We start from the raw sequence: 14,559 nt of genomic DNA, 5'->3' as shown, positions 1-14,559 counted from the left end.
CATTTCTGACAGCTGCACAGGGGAATTTCTATTCTCTTTCTTGTCTGTCTTTACCAGAATGTGAAACAGAGAAAACCCTTCTGACCACTACACTAGCGTGATATCAGTGTGACTGGAAAATGGTAAAGAGAGAGACTTTAGTTTGCCACAGAGTGTGCCAGCATCATCCTAATGTGGGCACTTGTTCAACCAGCTGGTGAGTCCAAGCACTCAAAGTGGAGTCTCTAACCGGGAAATATCCCTCACGGTGTGCTGGTGTAAATACCCGGAGGGCAACCGCAGCAAGCTTTGTAGGGGGAAAAGGGCAAGCAATCCCCCAGATGGAAGCGGGGAAAGCCTGCCAAGGGGCACAGACAGGAGATTTTGAACAGGTTTCAGGAGTGCCAGATGCTGCTGGAGCACTCAGGGTGTGTCTGAGCACAGCGCAGGGATCAAACTCATCCCAGTAACTCATCTCCAGGTCTGATTCTTCCTGAGCTGCACACTAGCGGAAAGTTGGGCTTCCTGCTGCTCTCGCCTGCGATCCGGGAGCGCATCAGCCCGACGCCTCGATCCCTGTCTGAGCCTGCCTCGCAGCCGCTCGTCTGCGCATGAGTCGCTGCGGGAGGCTCCGCGGCTGGAGTATTTGAGGGGCTGGGCAGCGGGGGAAGATGCTCAGAGCCTGCGGAGGCCGTGCGCCCGGCGCAGCGGAGCCGCGGCGGGGCGCGGAGCGGGGCGGCCGTCGGGGAGCGCCGCTCAGCACCGCGGACAGCGCTCGGCCGGCGCCGCGCCTCCCGCCCCGCTCCCCCATCTCCCGCTCCGAATCCCGGGTACCCCCATCTCCCCTTATCTCCCCACCGCTCGCTGCGTGCCCCGGAGCCCCTACCCTCGGTTCCGGCCACGCTTCCCCCGGGCCCCGCTCCTCCGCTGCCTGACTGCTGTCAGAGAGCCCCGGCCCCGCTGTCCCTGCCCCGTCCAGCCCCCCAGCCGCGCTCCCCTCGCCCCTCTCTCCGCACCTTCGACTCCGCTGCCCGCCCTGCCCTGCTCGCTGCCCCCGGCCCCTGCCCCGCCGCCGGCACCATGCGCGGGCGGCCGCGTTGGGCGGCAGGCGAGGCTGCGGTGCCGGCGCGGGTACCCCCTTCCTCCTGCCCTCGCCCGCTCCAGGCGACCCGCTGAGAGATGGACTTGGCAGGCGTGCTGCTGGCGCTGCTCCTCGTGCTGGTGCTGGTCGTCTCTCTGCTCTCCAACCTCCTGGTGCTGCTATGCTTCGTCTACAGTACGGAGATCCGCAAGCAGGTCGCCGGGGTTTTCCTGGTGAACTTATCCTTCTGCAACCTGCTTCTCACCGTTCTGAACATGCCTTTTACCCTGCTGGGCATCCTGAGGAACCCGCAACCCCTCGGGGGCTGCGTCTGCAAGGCGGTGGGTTTCCTGGAAACTTTCCTGACTTCCAACACAATGCTGAGCATGGCAGCGCTCAGCATCGACAAATGGATTGCTGTGGTGTTCCCCCTAAGCTACACCAGCAAGATGCGGTATAAGGACGCTGTGATACTGATGGGCTACTCGTGGCTCCACTCCCTCACGTTCCCCTTGGTATCCTTGTTTTACTCGTGGGTAGATTACAACAGCGTTTACGCCTCTTGCACCTTACACCTGAAGGAAGAGACGGAGAGGAGAAGGTTTACAGTGTTCACCATTGTCTTTCACTCCACCAGTTTCATGCTGTCTCTGGTGATTTTGTGTTTCACCTATTTAAAGGTGTTGAAAGTTGCTCGGTTCCACTGCAAGCGGATAGACATTATTACCATGCAGACTCTGGTTTTGCTGGTGGATATCCACCCCAGGTAATCGTGCGCGTTCGGATTCGCAGCCCCCGTTCACTCGCGGTAGTTATCCCGGGCGGGAGCGATATCCCGCCTCCCCAGCACCCTTTCCTGCCTGCCCGGCCGAATGCAGAGCGCTCCTGCCTCTCGTTTCAAACGCTGCTTACAGTGCCAGGAGCAGTGACTTGTGCATTTGTAGCCTTCTCTGTTTCAACGCTAATCGGGCTCTCCGGGTTATGCCACTTGCCTGAGCTCCCTCCGAGCGGGAGGCACTGCCTTGAGTGCGATCGTCCCGAGCCTCGGCGGGGCTGGGGCTATCCTTCTTCCCTCTGGGCTACCCTCTTCTTCCCGAGGGGATTTGCCTTCCTCTCCTCCGGGAGGCTGCCCTCCTCCCCTCGGGGCTGCCCTTCCCCCGGACCGGGCTGCCCTTCCTTCCCTTCCCTTCCCGGGCTCAGGGGCTTTCGGGCATGGAGAGGGTTCTTCCCCTCTCCCTTGGGCTCGCGTCTCACCTCCTCCCTTCTTGCCTTAACACCCTTACTGCTCTTTTCCCTCCGCAGCGTGAAGCAGCGCTGTCTGAACGAGCAGAAAAGGAGGAGGCAGCGGGCTACCAAGAAAATCAGTATTTTTATAGGGTCGTTCGTGATCTGTTTTGGTCCTTACATTATCACCAGGTTAGTATCCCCTGTAGGGGTGGGCGACTTTGCGGGATCAGGATGTCCTGTGATGCCCAGGTGCCCGGGGGTCCTACAGCTAATTTTGGGGGGCCAGAGACAAACGGAGCCCCGGGACCGGTCGTGAGGGGCAGAGGACACAAACAGACAGAAACACGGCCTGACACGCCGCTTCTGTCCACACACCCCATCCTAGGGGCAGCCCCGGCAGGACCTGGCTCTCCTTCCCTCATCACAGCCAGGTCTGAGCGCCTCTGCCGAAAGCAAGTGGCTTTTAGGACAAGTACCAGGAAATAATTACATGCCAGGGAGAGATAAAAGCAGTTTGAACGTCTTGCCACCCTTCATTATTAGCAAAACCCTCACAATAGAGAGGCAAACAGACAGATTTTCCTCATTAGCTTAGGTTTTATGGTTTTGGTTTTGGGTTTTTTTTTTTTTTTTTTCGTTTTTTTAGGCATAAGGCCAAGCTTGCTGCTGTTGGAAGTTGAGTTGATATAATTTAAATTTGTCCAGGCTGATAATTTGTCAGATAAGATTTCAGTCTGAAGACAGTAATGCTTGTAAATATATTGCTAATGGTGCAGCACAGACTTGTGATGAGGTGTGAAAGTTATCTCCCAAGAAAAAAACAATAATTAGACTCCTTAAATGTATAGGAAACACCATATTCCTCATCTGGGCAGAATTATAAGCAAGCATCCTGGTGGTTTGCACCTTTCAAAGTGTTCATGCATCGTTGTTATCTGCTTGTGTAGTCTCCATACAACAGATGATTATTATTGTTTTTAAATCCTATGTAAACCAGGGAGCTGGAAGTCCCTGTAGTCAGTGAGCTGGTAATCATCCCAGCATTTAGCCTTTCATCTCTAAACTGAAATGGACTACATCTTTCACAAGGGATTTTTAAAAATATTTCCCACTTCCATGGTGTGTTCAAGATGGACTTGAAGAGTGCTGACTTGTATTGAGGGAGGTGCACCAGTGTACAAAACCCCCAGGTGAGGTCTTCTTCAAGGCTGTTATCAAGCTGCCAGTGTCTGCAGCCACAGCAGCTCACAGAAACTGGCCAACTTTAGTGCTCTGATCTTACAGTGACACACATACAGGGCATTTATGGTCAGTGCCACTGCTCTTTTCTGAGAGGAGTAGGGGACAGGTTAAGGCCAGTGCACTAAACAGACAATATTTTTAATTTTTTTAAAGTGACATTTATTTCAGCTCCCATTTACAAGCTGAAAGGGATTCCTTCCTGATTTTCTGGATAACTACATCTTTTTTCTGCAGTTGAAAGGATTATTACAAATATTAACATTACATCACATAGTTAAAAGGTCAGTTTATCATTGTTCAGTACATTTTGAGTCATGTTCTATTCATTTTTGCCATAATCAGGATGTAATTATGTTGAGCAAAGTGGATTTTGCCATCTTCTGTCCATCTGAACATTACCAAGCTCAGCAAATTCCAAACATGGTCACATTTTTCAGGGTGGAGGCATTTCTCAGAAACTTCTAAAATAAAAGTTACTTCCTTCTTGGCAAATGTGAGATGGTGCATTTTCTATGTGTGACAAACTGGTACCTACTGAATCACTACAGAGAAGGCTGAGGGCTGGTTTATGGAAATGTGTGTCAAGGTACAGCTTCTGTCTGTCACAGGGACTGAGCTGGTTCAGTGACAGCAGAATGGGAAGTTTTGGGGAGGAAATCCTAAAAGGCATCTTCTCTCAAAGACAAGAGAGTGCCAAGACAGCACTTCATGAAAGGTGGTGATGGAGGTGAGATTGGAGGACTTGCTGCTGTGCCTGTTTCTCTGTTCTTCCCTCATTCTGGTTTTTAGGGGGGTGGTACAGAAAAGCATTCTCTGGGGAAGGAAAGTAAAAGCCATCTTCCCTGTTGTCTTGCTCTTGGCCTGGTGACTCAGGTTGCATTGTGAGCTCAGTATTTGCTCCTCACTTCATTAATTTGAACGAGATTAGGCTCATTAGCAATATATTCGTCTGTTCACTAAGAGACGACAGATGAATTTAAGCTCTTTTGAAACAGCACTGAAAACATGAAAATCATACTAAGATACATTTAGATGGGTATTTCTAAGTCTGACTCGTTTTGGCTAGACCCTTTATCTTATTAAAATCTGTGTGATTTTTCTTCTGTTGGCTTCAGTGCAATTAAGTTAGGATCCATAATACATTAATGGGAACATAGTAATACATCTATTTTCAAGACTGAAAGATATCTTACTCTTCTTAGTGTCTTTATAAAAACATCAATTGTGTAAATATCAATTATATATTTCTTGTATTAGGATGATATGCAAGATGAGAGAAACCTAAGCAACCCCGTAGCAGGTGTCATTTATTGCATATTTTTTCCTCATATTTTGTATCTTCCTATTCTACTTATTTTGAATTCACTGGAACTTTTTCTTGGCAGCTTCAAACAGAAATCATCTGGTTTTTTAAATGCACTTGCCATAGGAATGATTTAACTTTTAGCCATATAAATAAGAAATTTTCCTGTCACTCGTAGCAATGTTCAGTCCAAATGATGATAAGTCAGCTTTTCTATGAGGAGGGACTGGAACAGCTTCAAAAGGCAACACCCTGAAAGTCAGGAACGCTGCATTTTGGAAAGAGGACAGAAGGTTCTTCAAGCCTCGAGAAAGCTTCTCATCTTACATCTTCAAACAGTGATATCTTGGAGTACAGAAAAGGGCTATTTTATCTCCCAGAACATTTTCTTTTCTTCTGAGATGAATAGAGCAAGGTAGAATACTCTTGCTCCTGCAAAAGGTTTTACAAAAGACATACACAAAATAAAAGTTCCTCACCCTGTTCTTTCTGCCTTCCTGAAGGATTTGCAGATGAATTGGGTGAGACATTTGCTGGAATAGTCTGAAGGATTGCCCTCACTTCTGTGGAAAAATATTTAACTTAGTTGTGGTTTCTGCCCCCATGATTAATGCATCCCTCCCAGCTGAGGTGCTGAGGCCACTAATCATCTGTGAAGCACAGACCAGGAGACACAGGTCTGGATGTAACTAACTGGTCATATAATGATGATAAAAGTGTTGTCTCCTTCTTTTCTTTGGCCAGTCCAGAAGTCAGCTAAATACACACAAAAACTTCCATGGCTGAGCAGTTGTAGGTGTGCTGCTAGGCATACTGTGGGACTGCAGGTGCCAGCCAGACCTCTCTGAGATACTGCCAGGTTGTATTTCTGCAATAAGTTGTCTTTGCCCCTGTTGAATGTGAGTAGTAAGTACACAGCCCTTCTCCTGCAGGGACTGTGTACTGAAAGAAAATAAATGGTACTTGAATGTTTCATGAAGCATGAGTTGAGCACTGGGCTCAGTGTGAATATAACACTCAAGCGTTTCCATTTCTCTTTAATGTTTAACAGGTTGATAGAGCTCATTCCTTTTGTTACCATAAATTACTACTGGGGAATTATAAGCAAGTGCCTCACCTACAGTAAGGCTGCATCAGATCCGTTTGTTTACTCACTTTTACGTCAACAGTACAAAAAAGTTCTGATCAACATCGTCAACAGGATACTTAAGAGGGACCTGTATCCGTCATCGGGGTACAACAGTTCTCTCGACACCGAAAACGATTACTGCTTGCACAGGACAAACTGACAACGGGAAAGCATCCCCCTTCCAGGGAGACAGGTGCTGGCTGCTGCTGGAACACTGCCTCTCTCCTCTCCTGCTGACAGTGCTGACAGCGTCTCCAGGGTGTGAAGGCTGCACTACTGCGACACATTGCAGCGTGGACTTTCAGCAAAAGGCTCTTCCCTGGTCTGCAGCCAAGCACAATTCATGGCAAAGCCTTGGCCCCCAGCCAACAGAGCTGGCTTGAGGGGTTTCAAGAGAGCCTTTCGAGGCTTTAGAGGAGCTTAGACAGCTCTCAATGTTCCATGTGTGAAGACTTTGTATGTCTTGGAGCGTTCCATATCAGACATTCCAGTGTCTTCTGGGAGCACAGGAATCCCCACACTGGAAGGACAGGCTCAGAGTCCTCCATGCTGCACATGTAACTTGGCAGCCCAGGCTCTGCTGTTGATTTTGAACATTAAAAATAGATATTTTAATTGATTGATTTATTGTATTGGTGCCTCAAGTGAGTCAGCACTTTGAATCTGAGATTGATATGATTATTATTATTTATTACTAGGCATCATGATTGTAACATAGCCTTTAGGAAGTGGTATATATATATATATATATTTGATATGCCAGTATTCTATCAAGCATAACCAAAGTCCACATATCTGAGTTACTAATATTTATCACTTCAGTGGTATATGATTACAATAATTGCAGCAACAGTAACGAAGACATGTATGGAATTTAGTTAAATAGCACTGTAGTTCCACCACTGAGCTAGTAGTCCTATTCAAGCAAGCTTTTTATTCAGAAAAAAATCAGTAGAAGTGACAGATACCATTGTGTTTAAGATATATTACTTCAGAAGCTATCTGTTTTCAAAGGAAAGGCTAAAATGTATTAATTCTTTTTAAGGGATATATAATGTGTAAAATATTTCATGCATTGGCTATATATGGTGGATTGTCATAATACTGTACAATTTTTATTTAATTATGATCAATTAATCTGGTGATTTTAAATGAAAACAAAAGATGTCAGAAATATTATAGCAGACCTGCTGCCAAATTCCCAGAAATATAAAGCTGCTTTTTTATCATATGCATTTTTCTCTTTTATTTCTTTTTAAATTTAAACAGGTTTTGGAAAAATGTGGGAATTATTTTTAACAATATTCCTTTGATTATGTAAGACATATATTAAAATTTTAAATTCTATGGCATTCAGTAAACTACTATTTTCTAATTGAGTACATAAAGGAAAAAGTAAAGCAATTCTAAAGTATATTTTAAGAAAAATAAAAAGAAAGATGACAGTAAAGTACTCTTATTTTTTATGTAACAATGTACTTGACCCTAAAAAGCATTGAGAAGGCTATTTCTGATCAAACTAAGCATATAAGCATGTGATTAGGCACAAATATAATTTTCTTTGAATCTAACAGTTCTATTTCTATGCTGAAAATTAAGTACTCACTCAACTGTTTTGCAAAATCAGTGTTGAGCTGTCAGCACATTGAGAGGGTTTTTCCCACCATCCACAGTGAGGAAGGAGGGTGTCTTGTTCAATCCCACTGAAGTCAAGGAAAGATGATGCTGCCTAACAAATACAGTGTTCTCTTACCTCTTGCTTTTAATCTCTGGGGCCTTTACAATGCTCTTTTTTTTTCTTTCCCCCATGCAAGTACCTTAGGCCTCTGTGCTTTGCATCTATCGTTCTGCCTGTGTTTAAATTGAATGTACTATAATGGTTTTGTCTTCTTAGTAAAGTATTTGTACTCTCTTCAATTTTGTGTAAATACAGTATTTCAGAAAAAAAAAATGCTGTCTGTAGAATTTTTTCAGTTTAAATGTCTTCCTGTCTCCCCATGCCTCCCCCTCTTCCACGCTGCTAGAAAAACCTGATGTTTCAGTCTCTCATTTCAGCTGCAACACAAGGACCTGATAACTCTGTGGGGAGTGGGAGGGATGCTAAATTTTCAGTAATTTTTTTAGTCAGTTTTGTGCCAAAAAGTTTTAATAGCCTACAGTAGCTGTCCATGAATAAACATGAGCTTAATGATACCTACACTTGTTAGCTTACTTAACCTTACTTGTTAGGTTTCTTAAACAAAATGGTCCTCACTTTGGGAAAGGAATATGTTACATACAGTTAAGTGTATTAAATTGTCACCTTCAAGACATACAAATGAAATAAAGCATTTTTATTAGAGAAAATTATAGAGGAGGAAAAAAATAATAAACTTTAAACCCATTAAAGTAATAAACTTCTAAAGCTAATAAGCTATAAGGCACATTTTAAAGGTACAAAACAGGACCTAGTTAAAATGCTATCTCTGCTATTAGGTTAATTAATGATGCTTATGTATGCCAGTTGAGAGTGTGCACTTTACTCTCAATCTCACTAAACATTGAGTATCTCTGGAGGTGCTCAGGTCTAGATGGAAAAAAATTATATTTGAGCCTGCACTAGGTGTTCCAGAACATCTCTTAGATTTAATTTCCATATGGAATTAGGAAACCAAGATCTGCAGTGCTGCAGACCAGAAACTAAGGAAGGGCAAGGAGATCTGTAGTGCTCAGTCCTGATTTGCAATTAAGTTTAACAGCCTAGTTTAGCATTACCAAAAGGCATCTCCCCCTGCTCAGTATGCAGGTGAATTTGTCCTTTCTCTATTCTCCCCACCCAGAGCAGGTCTTGCTCTACTTTTCTAATGAAGCAGGAAACATTCAGTGAGAGGTCTTGCTTTCATTCCTTTAGCTTCCTGACACAGGCAGAACTCAGGAGGTTTGTGCTCCATTCTCCATGCTGCGGGTTATTCAGGAATGGGAGGAGCTGGGGGAAACCACACTCTTCCCCCATTGCTCTGGAATGCCACAAAAAGTACCCAAGAATTTAGTGCTACATATATCTTACATGATGGGAACATTCAGCAGAGGTTGTGGATTCCCCCTTCCTCACATACTGACATTTTAGGTAAAACAGGGGCTACACAATCCTGGGTACAGGATTTAGTTTGGATCAGAAGATTTCCAACAAAGCCGAAGTGTGATATCAAAAACTGCCAGCTCAAAGGTAGTGCTCTTGGAAACTTCATCTGGGTTTCCCACCCAAGGGCCTGGCGTGCCTTTACTAAGAGACAAGAGACTGGCAAATACTCAGCAGGTGTGTTGTGGAGGTGGAAATGCCACAGGGGTGAGCAGGAGCTGTCTGAAACTGTGATTTCCTCAGCACGAGGTGCTGCCTCATCTGCCTGTGGCTGAGGGGAAAGGATGGCAAGTTGTTAAAGAGTGCGCACAAGAAAATGTCTCAGAGCAGTAAGGCCCCCAAAATTTCCTGGACTGTGGTTTTTCAGCTCCTGGTTGCAATTCAAATTCACAAAGTCCTCTCCTCTTCTCCAAACTTGTGTTTTGTCTGCAAAGACTGGAGCACCTCCTCTGAATGACATCCTCCACCTAATGGCAGGCAGGGTATAAACTCTACAGCACAACAAACCTTTAATTAATCCATGCAAGTGAGGAGACACTAAACTTTAATTCTTAACACCTGTTCACCAAAATATTTCCAAGCCTGATGATTTGGTCAGGCGAGATCCAGGATGGCATTTTGAATCTGCCTTTTCAGAGGGAGAAATGGAGTCTCTGTGCTTTCATAGGTGAGTGCTCCAATATCCATTTATGAAAAAGAGGGTCACCTCTTCAAAAATAAAATAAAGCTTTTATTTTTTTTTTTTTCCACGTAAACTCGGAGACTGACAAACTGAGTTTCTGAGACAATAAAGTCGAAGTATTGCTTAGACTACAGGTTCCCAAAAGGTTTAGGTATGAGCTGGCTTCCAGCCTGCTAGATCCTGACAGGATGAATGTGCTTCACTACAAAACTAGTTTTCTTGGATGAGAACTTTAGTGTTTCTGAGCTTAGATGGCAGCTGTGCATTGAGGACCTTGAATTCTGTGAATTTTCTCTCCACAAATTCTTTAGCTTCACTGAATAGCAGACATGTTATTCATCTGGGTAAATCAGCATCTAATAAAATTCTGCAAATAATCTGTGCAGCTCAGTGACTACTGAATACATATTTACCTTGTCTTAATGTGAGTAATGCTGGTATTGAACTTAAATTTCAGAGCTAATTGCAATGTTAGGCTTGTTACATGGTTAAATCTGTTTACAGCTGGAGTTCATGAGCTCAGAAGTCATTACCAACTTAAATGGCTCTATGATTTTAAGTGACAATCCAATATTCTTAATGCATGTGCTTGGATATGACCAGAGACTGATCATGCTCTTTACAACTGCAGGTTAAAATCTGAGCTCTTTGATAAATTTAGCAGCATTGAGCCTTATTAAAAAAAAAAAAACAAAAAAACAAAAAACAAAGAACAAAAACCTTATAACAAGATATTCAAGCCCTTCTACGTAAAATGCTTAAAAAAATCAAACACAAAACACAAACTGAAGAGAACTATCTAGTGTGAGTGGGAAAGTTTGATTATGTCACTCAGAGGGAATATTTTCTGTTGTATTTGAGGTGCTTTTACCCCCAAAATAATTACCTGCATTTGTGCAGATGGAATGAACAAGCAACTGTGTGTCTGTCTCAAAAGCACATATCATATATCAGTATTGTGAAGAGCAAATGGCTGGTTCAGTCTGGTTCAGGAGGACACCTGGTTTGTGGGAAGTGTTAATTACACAAGTAAATCAGAGGTTCTGCTTTTTATTTTTGGAAAGTAGTCCAATTAATATTTAATGGCTCAGCTGGAGACACAGCAGAGATGACCTTAAGAAAGGTTGTAAATATATGAATATCTTTCAGTAGCAGAAGCCTGGGGGAGCAAAATGTCACCTGGCACAGTATATGCAGCCAGCTCCTTCTCTGAGCTGGAGCTGCTTTTCCCTGTGGCGTATGAATGGGAAACTGGCCAGATGACTTGTCCCATTTCTGTATATTCCTGATTCTCTTCCCTTTAATGTCAGATTTTCCTTGCCAGGACAGGAGGGTGCATGATGCAAACTTGGTGCTTCTGCTCTTTTCTGTAAGTGAGCAATGCATGAGCCACGAGCTGCTCCCAGCCAGGCTTCTCATACATTCTCTATGCAAATGAAGCATATTGCAAAGCAGGTATGTTAGATGTCATAGGGTCCATATGGTTTTAAAGGTAGTTTTGAGTCTTGAGAACTACAAATCATTCCAGTCCACTGACATCACTTTTTAACTAGATGCCTTTAGCTATAAGTGAAGCACCTTCATTTCAGTGTCCAATCTATTATCACAAGAGTGTACATTGTTGAGCACTCCACTGTGGATAGTAAAGATGGCAAAAAACAACCCAAAAACATCTCCTCTGGGACAGAACCTAAGTCTTGTAGTGCATATTTCATCCATCTCACTGCATCCTGCTGTGTCATGTACACGTTTGTATCCAGCAAATTTGGAACAGACTAGGCAACCTATCCTCAAGTTTCCAAGTTTCCTTTCCTTTACCAAATGGATTAAAATCTTCAAATGCTTTCCAAAAAGACTAGAGTGCCTAACACTAGAGTGGTTTTACTTAACCCACTTTCTCAATTTGATTTTTTTTCCAAGCAAGGTGTAGCACTCAAATTGTACTTCAGTGAAGCCTGACCGTAAGTGGCAGACTCATTACCACCTTCTTTTCACTTTTATAATTCCTGTCATTACGTATCCAACCCCTCTGTTCTCTTTGCTTGCAGCTGTCAGCCCTGATGCACATTTTCACAATGTTTTCTGAAACCCATTTAATTGCTCAGGGCCCTTGGTCCATAGCATAGAACTGGAGATTGGGCTTGTGTGGTTTGTGTGTGTGCATGCATGGAAATATTTAAACATGTTTTAGGTCTTAGATTTCTTATTTGTCTCTTATGGGAAAATAAAATGTTGATTGGTGACATGTGACCTTTGTGTTACAAAAAGCTGCTGATCACTTCTTGTAGTTCTTAACTCAGACTGGCTTTCAGTTTGAAATCTGGCTTTTCAGCTAATCAGACCCTTATTGTTATCATTGTTAATGAAGCCTCTTTTAGGCATTTTAAATATCTTTTGGGCTTCTCACACAGAAGTCTGAATACTTCAGTATCCTTTTATTCTTAATGTCTTGCTGGAAGCCAGATAAGTACTAGAACTGCTAATCTCAGAATACCTGAGGCACAGACAGATGAAAAACCACACAGCCAGGAAAGGATCAAATTGCATGAAATGTGGTTTAGAAGATACCTAGGAATGAAAGACATATAAGGTCATCCTGAACCTATCTGCTGATCTTTTGGTCAAAGTTTCTTAAAAATGTGTTTCTCATAATGGTTAAGCATACCTCAGAGCTGACAGTGGAGCTGAATTTTTGGGAGAAAGATATTTGGGATACCAGAATAGGATGTTCCTCCTCCTCTCATCCTGAGGATCTTGCTGTGCCAGCACCATAAAAAAAAGGGAGTGGCAGACACCCCTTACTCACAAAACACAGCTGCATGTGTTGAAGTTACAGCTCCCTTTTGAACTTTTCAAGATGGAGCTTCAGTGTTCTTCTTTGGGTGTGACAACTCAGGCTGGGATCTCTCTTCTTGGAGAACACCACCATGGTTATGTTGGAATTTTGGTAGATGCTGTGTATGAGAGAGAGCAGACTCCATGTACAGGATGGTGAAGTTCAGCAGGTAGGGCATTTGTCACAAAGGAGGAAGGATGCCTCTGCCTCTCTTCTGAGAGCTGCTTATATCCCATCTGTGTATTATATGCCACTCATTTTGTTGGTAGGCAGAAAATAAGATTCCTGAATCAGAAAATGAGTTCAGGGAAAGGTCCGGACTTTACTGACTCTCAGTGGAGGTAAACCAAGACTTTTCTTGAAGGTTTCCATCAGTAGACTCCAAATCTAAATTTAGAGAAATCTTTTAAGAAGGTTGTCTAAGACCACCTTAGTTATGAAGTTTGCTCACTGAAGGAATCACATTAAGGAAAAAATAAAGTTTGATTCTTGTATACCCTAGTGAACCACCTTAACAGCACTGAATGGAAATGTAATCTAAGGTGTAGGTTTTTCTAAAAGTGATAAAAAAAGATGTCAAGCAGACTGAAAATGCAGATGGTGTGGCTGTCGAGGAGCCTGCACTCCAGTGCTCTGACAGTCTCTTACACCCCTGAGCCCTTTGCTCCCTCAGCTTTCTCAGGCTGCTGTGCACACTCCTGCTGTGCTCTCTCTGAGGAGTCCCTGTGCCTTGCTGAGCATCTGCAAACCCTCCAGCCAACCAAATGGGGCCCTTGTAAGCTCCTTTCTTCCAGACCCAGAGGAACACAAGGACAGTGGTTCTGAAAAGTAATTCGAACCATGGTAGGTTCCTTTCTTCTTAAACCCCCTGTTTATTCTTCTTATTCCTAAATTACCTCCTACTCAATTATTTTAATCTCTGGCCTTAGAGCTGAACAGAAACATGAACATCATTTGCTGTTTGCATCTCTGCCAGCCTGTCTTCCTTTATCTACTGCTGGAAGTTCAGTCAATTCCCATGCTTCCTTCACCTTCATCAGCTTGTAAAGTTTCTACCTGCCCTCTGGTTTCTCATATCAGCTGAAAGGCAGGCTGTTCAGACCCTTTTTCCTTGATGCATTCCCTTGGGCTATTATGATGATACTCTCACTTTTTCTTTTCTTTTTTTTTTTTTAACCTGTGGTTATGGTTTTCTATGGGGTTTCTTTGTTGTCTTTAATCAGTTTTCTACTGACAGCCTTTTCAGTTTTTAATTTTGTGCAGCTGAGCAGGATTGCAAAATGCAAATTAAACAAACTAAGAAGAAAGCTGTGCCCCTCACTTTTTTGTGCTCAAGAAAAAGCAAGCTGATAAAGGAATAAACCCAAGAATCATACTGAATCTACTTTGTCCCTTGGGATTACAGCCTACCAATTTCTGCAGTCAGTGGTACATAGAGAGTAATAATATGACTACTGTCACATTCTCACTTTCAGATAAAATTACCAGATATCCATTTATGGCTGAATCAAGGCATTCAGCATGAATTCCTCATAAAAAAAAAAATTCTTATTGTTAGAGCTTCCATAAATCTTCCCACCTACTGTCCTAATAAGCATAATGAAGGGAAGATTGGATGGAAATGCAACCTACCCCATGTGGCTGCATAGTGGGTTTCTCCAGGCTCTTTCTGCAATGACTGAATATCTGTAATTGCCCTGGCACTTCAGAACCTCTATGTTCAAATCAGGTTCAGCCTTGAATGTCAGCCACCTTTTGATTTTCAGTTGATTTTCATATCACGATATGAACCTGCAAAAAGCCCAGATAAATGGATCCCAGGACCTTCAGCTTTGTAATTTTTCCCCACTGCCATGACATTGATTTGACAAGCCCTGAAGGTGGCTGTTGTTTGGCAACTGGAAGCAGAATAGGACCAACATAAGATGGAGTATGTAAATAGTTTACTCTGACACCCTGGCT

General features: G+C 43.5%; 1 protein-coding gene across 1 annotated transcript; it reads left to right on the top strand.

Moving 5' to 3' along the window:
* Nucleotides 1-1,038: 1,038 nt before the first annotated feature.
* Nucleotides 1,039-8,022, top strand: GPR78 (G protein-coupled receptor 78). The gene is made up of 3 exons (XM_021550667.3): nucleotides 1,039-1,826; nucleotides 2,363-2,476; nucleotides 5,884-8,022. Exons 1-3 carry the CDS (start codon nucleotides 1,159-1,161, stop codon nucleotides 6,119-6,121), a joined length of 1,020 nt encoding a protein of 339 aa, XP_021406342.1. The 5' UTR covers nucleotides 1,039-1,158; the 3' UTR covers nucleotides 6,122-8,022.
* Nucleotides 8,023-14,559: the final 6,537 nt, after the last annotated feature.

Source organism: Lonchura striata, chromosome 4 (genome assembly GCF_046129695.1).
Source record: "Lonchura striata isolate bLonStr1 chromosome 4, bLonStr1.mat, whole genome shotgun sequence".
In the NCBI taxonomy this organism is placed as follows: domain Eukaryota; kingdom Metazoa; phylum Chordata; class Aves; order Passeriformes; family Estrildidae; genus Lonchura; species Lonchura striata.
Note: the sequence above shows the minus strand (reverse complement) of the source record. Positions and strands in the feature narration are given on the sequence as shown.

What these genes read in the sequence shown, in the direction of transcription:
- GPR78 (XM_021550667.3), top strand. Translation starts at nt 1,159, where the DNA reads ATGGACTTGGCAGGCGTGCTGCTGGCGCTGCTCCTCGTGCTGGTGCTG. An exon ending in CTGGTGGATATCCACCCCAG is followed by an intron (nt 1,827 to 2,362) that starts GTAATCGTGCGC and finishes TTCCCTCCGCAG; the next exon opens with CGTGAAGCAGCGCTGTCTGA. An exon ending in GGTCCTTACATTATCACCAG is followed by an intron (nt 2,477 to 5,883) that starts GTTAGTATCCCC and finishes AATGTTTAACAG; the next exon opens with GTTGATAGAGCTCATTCCTT.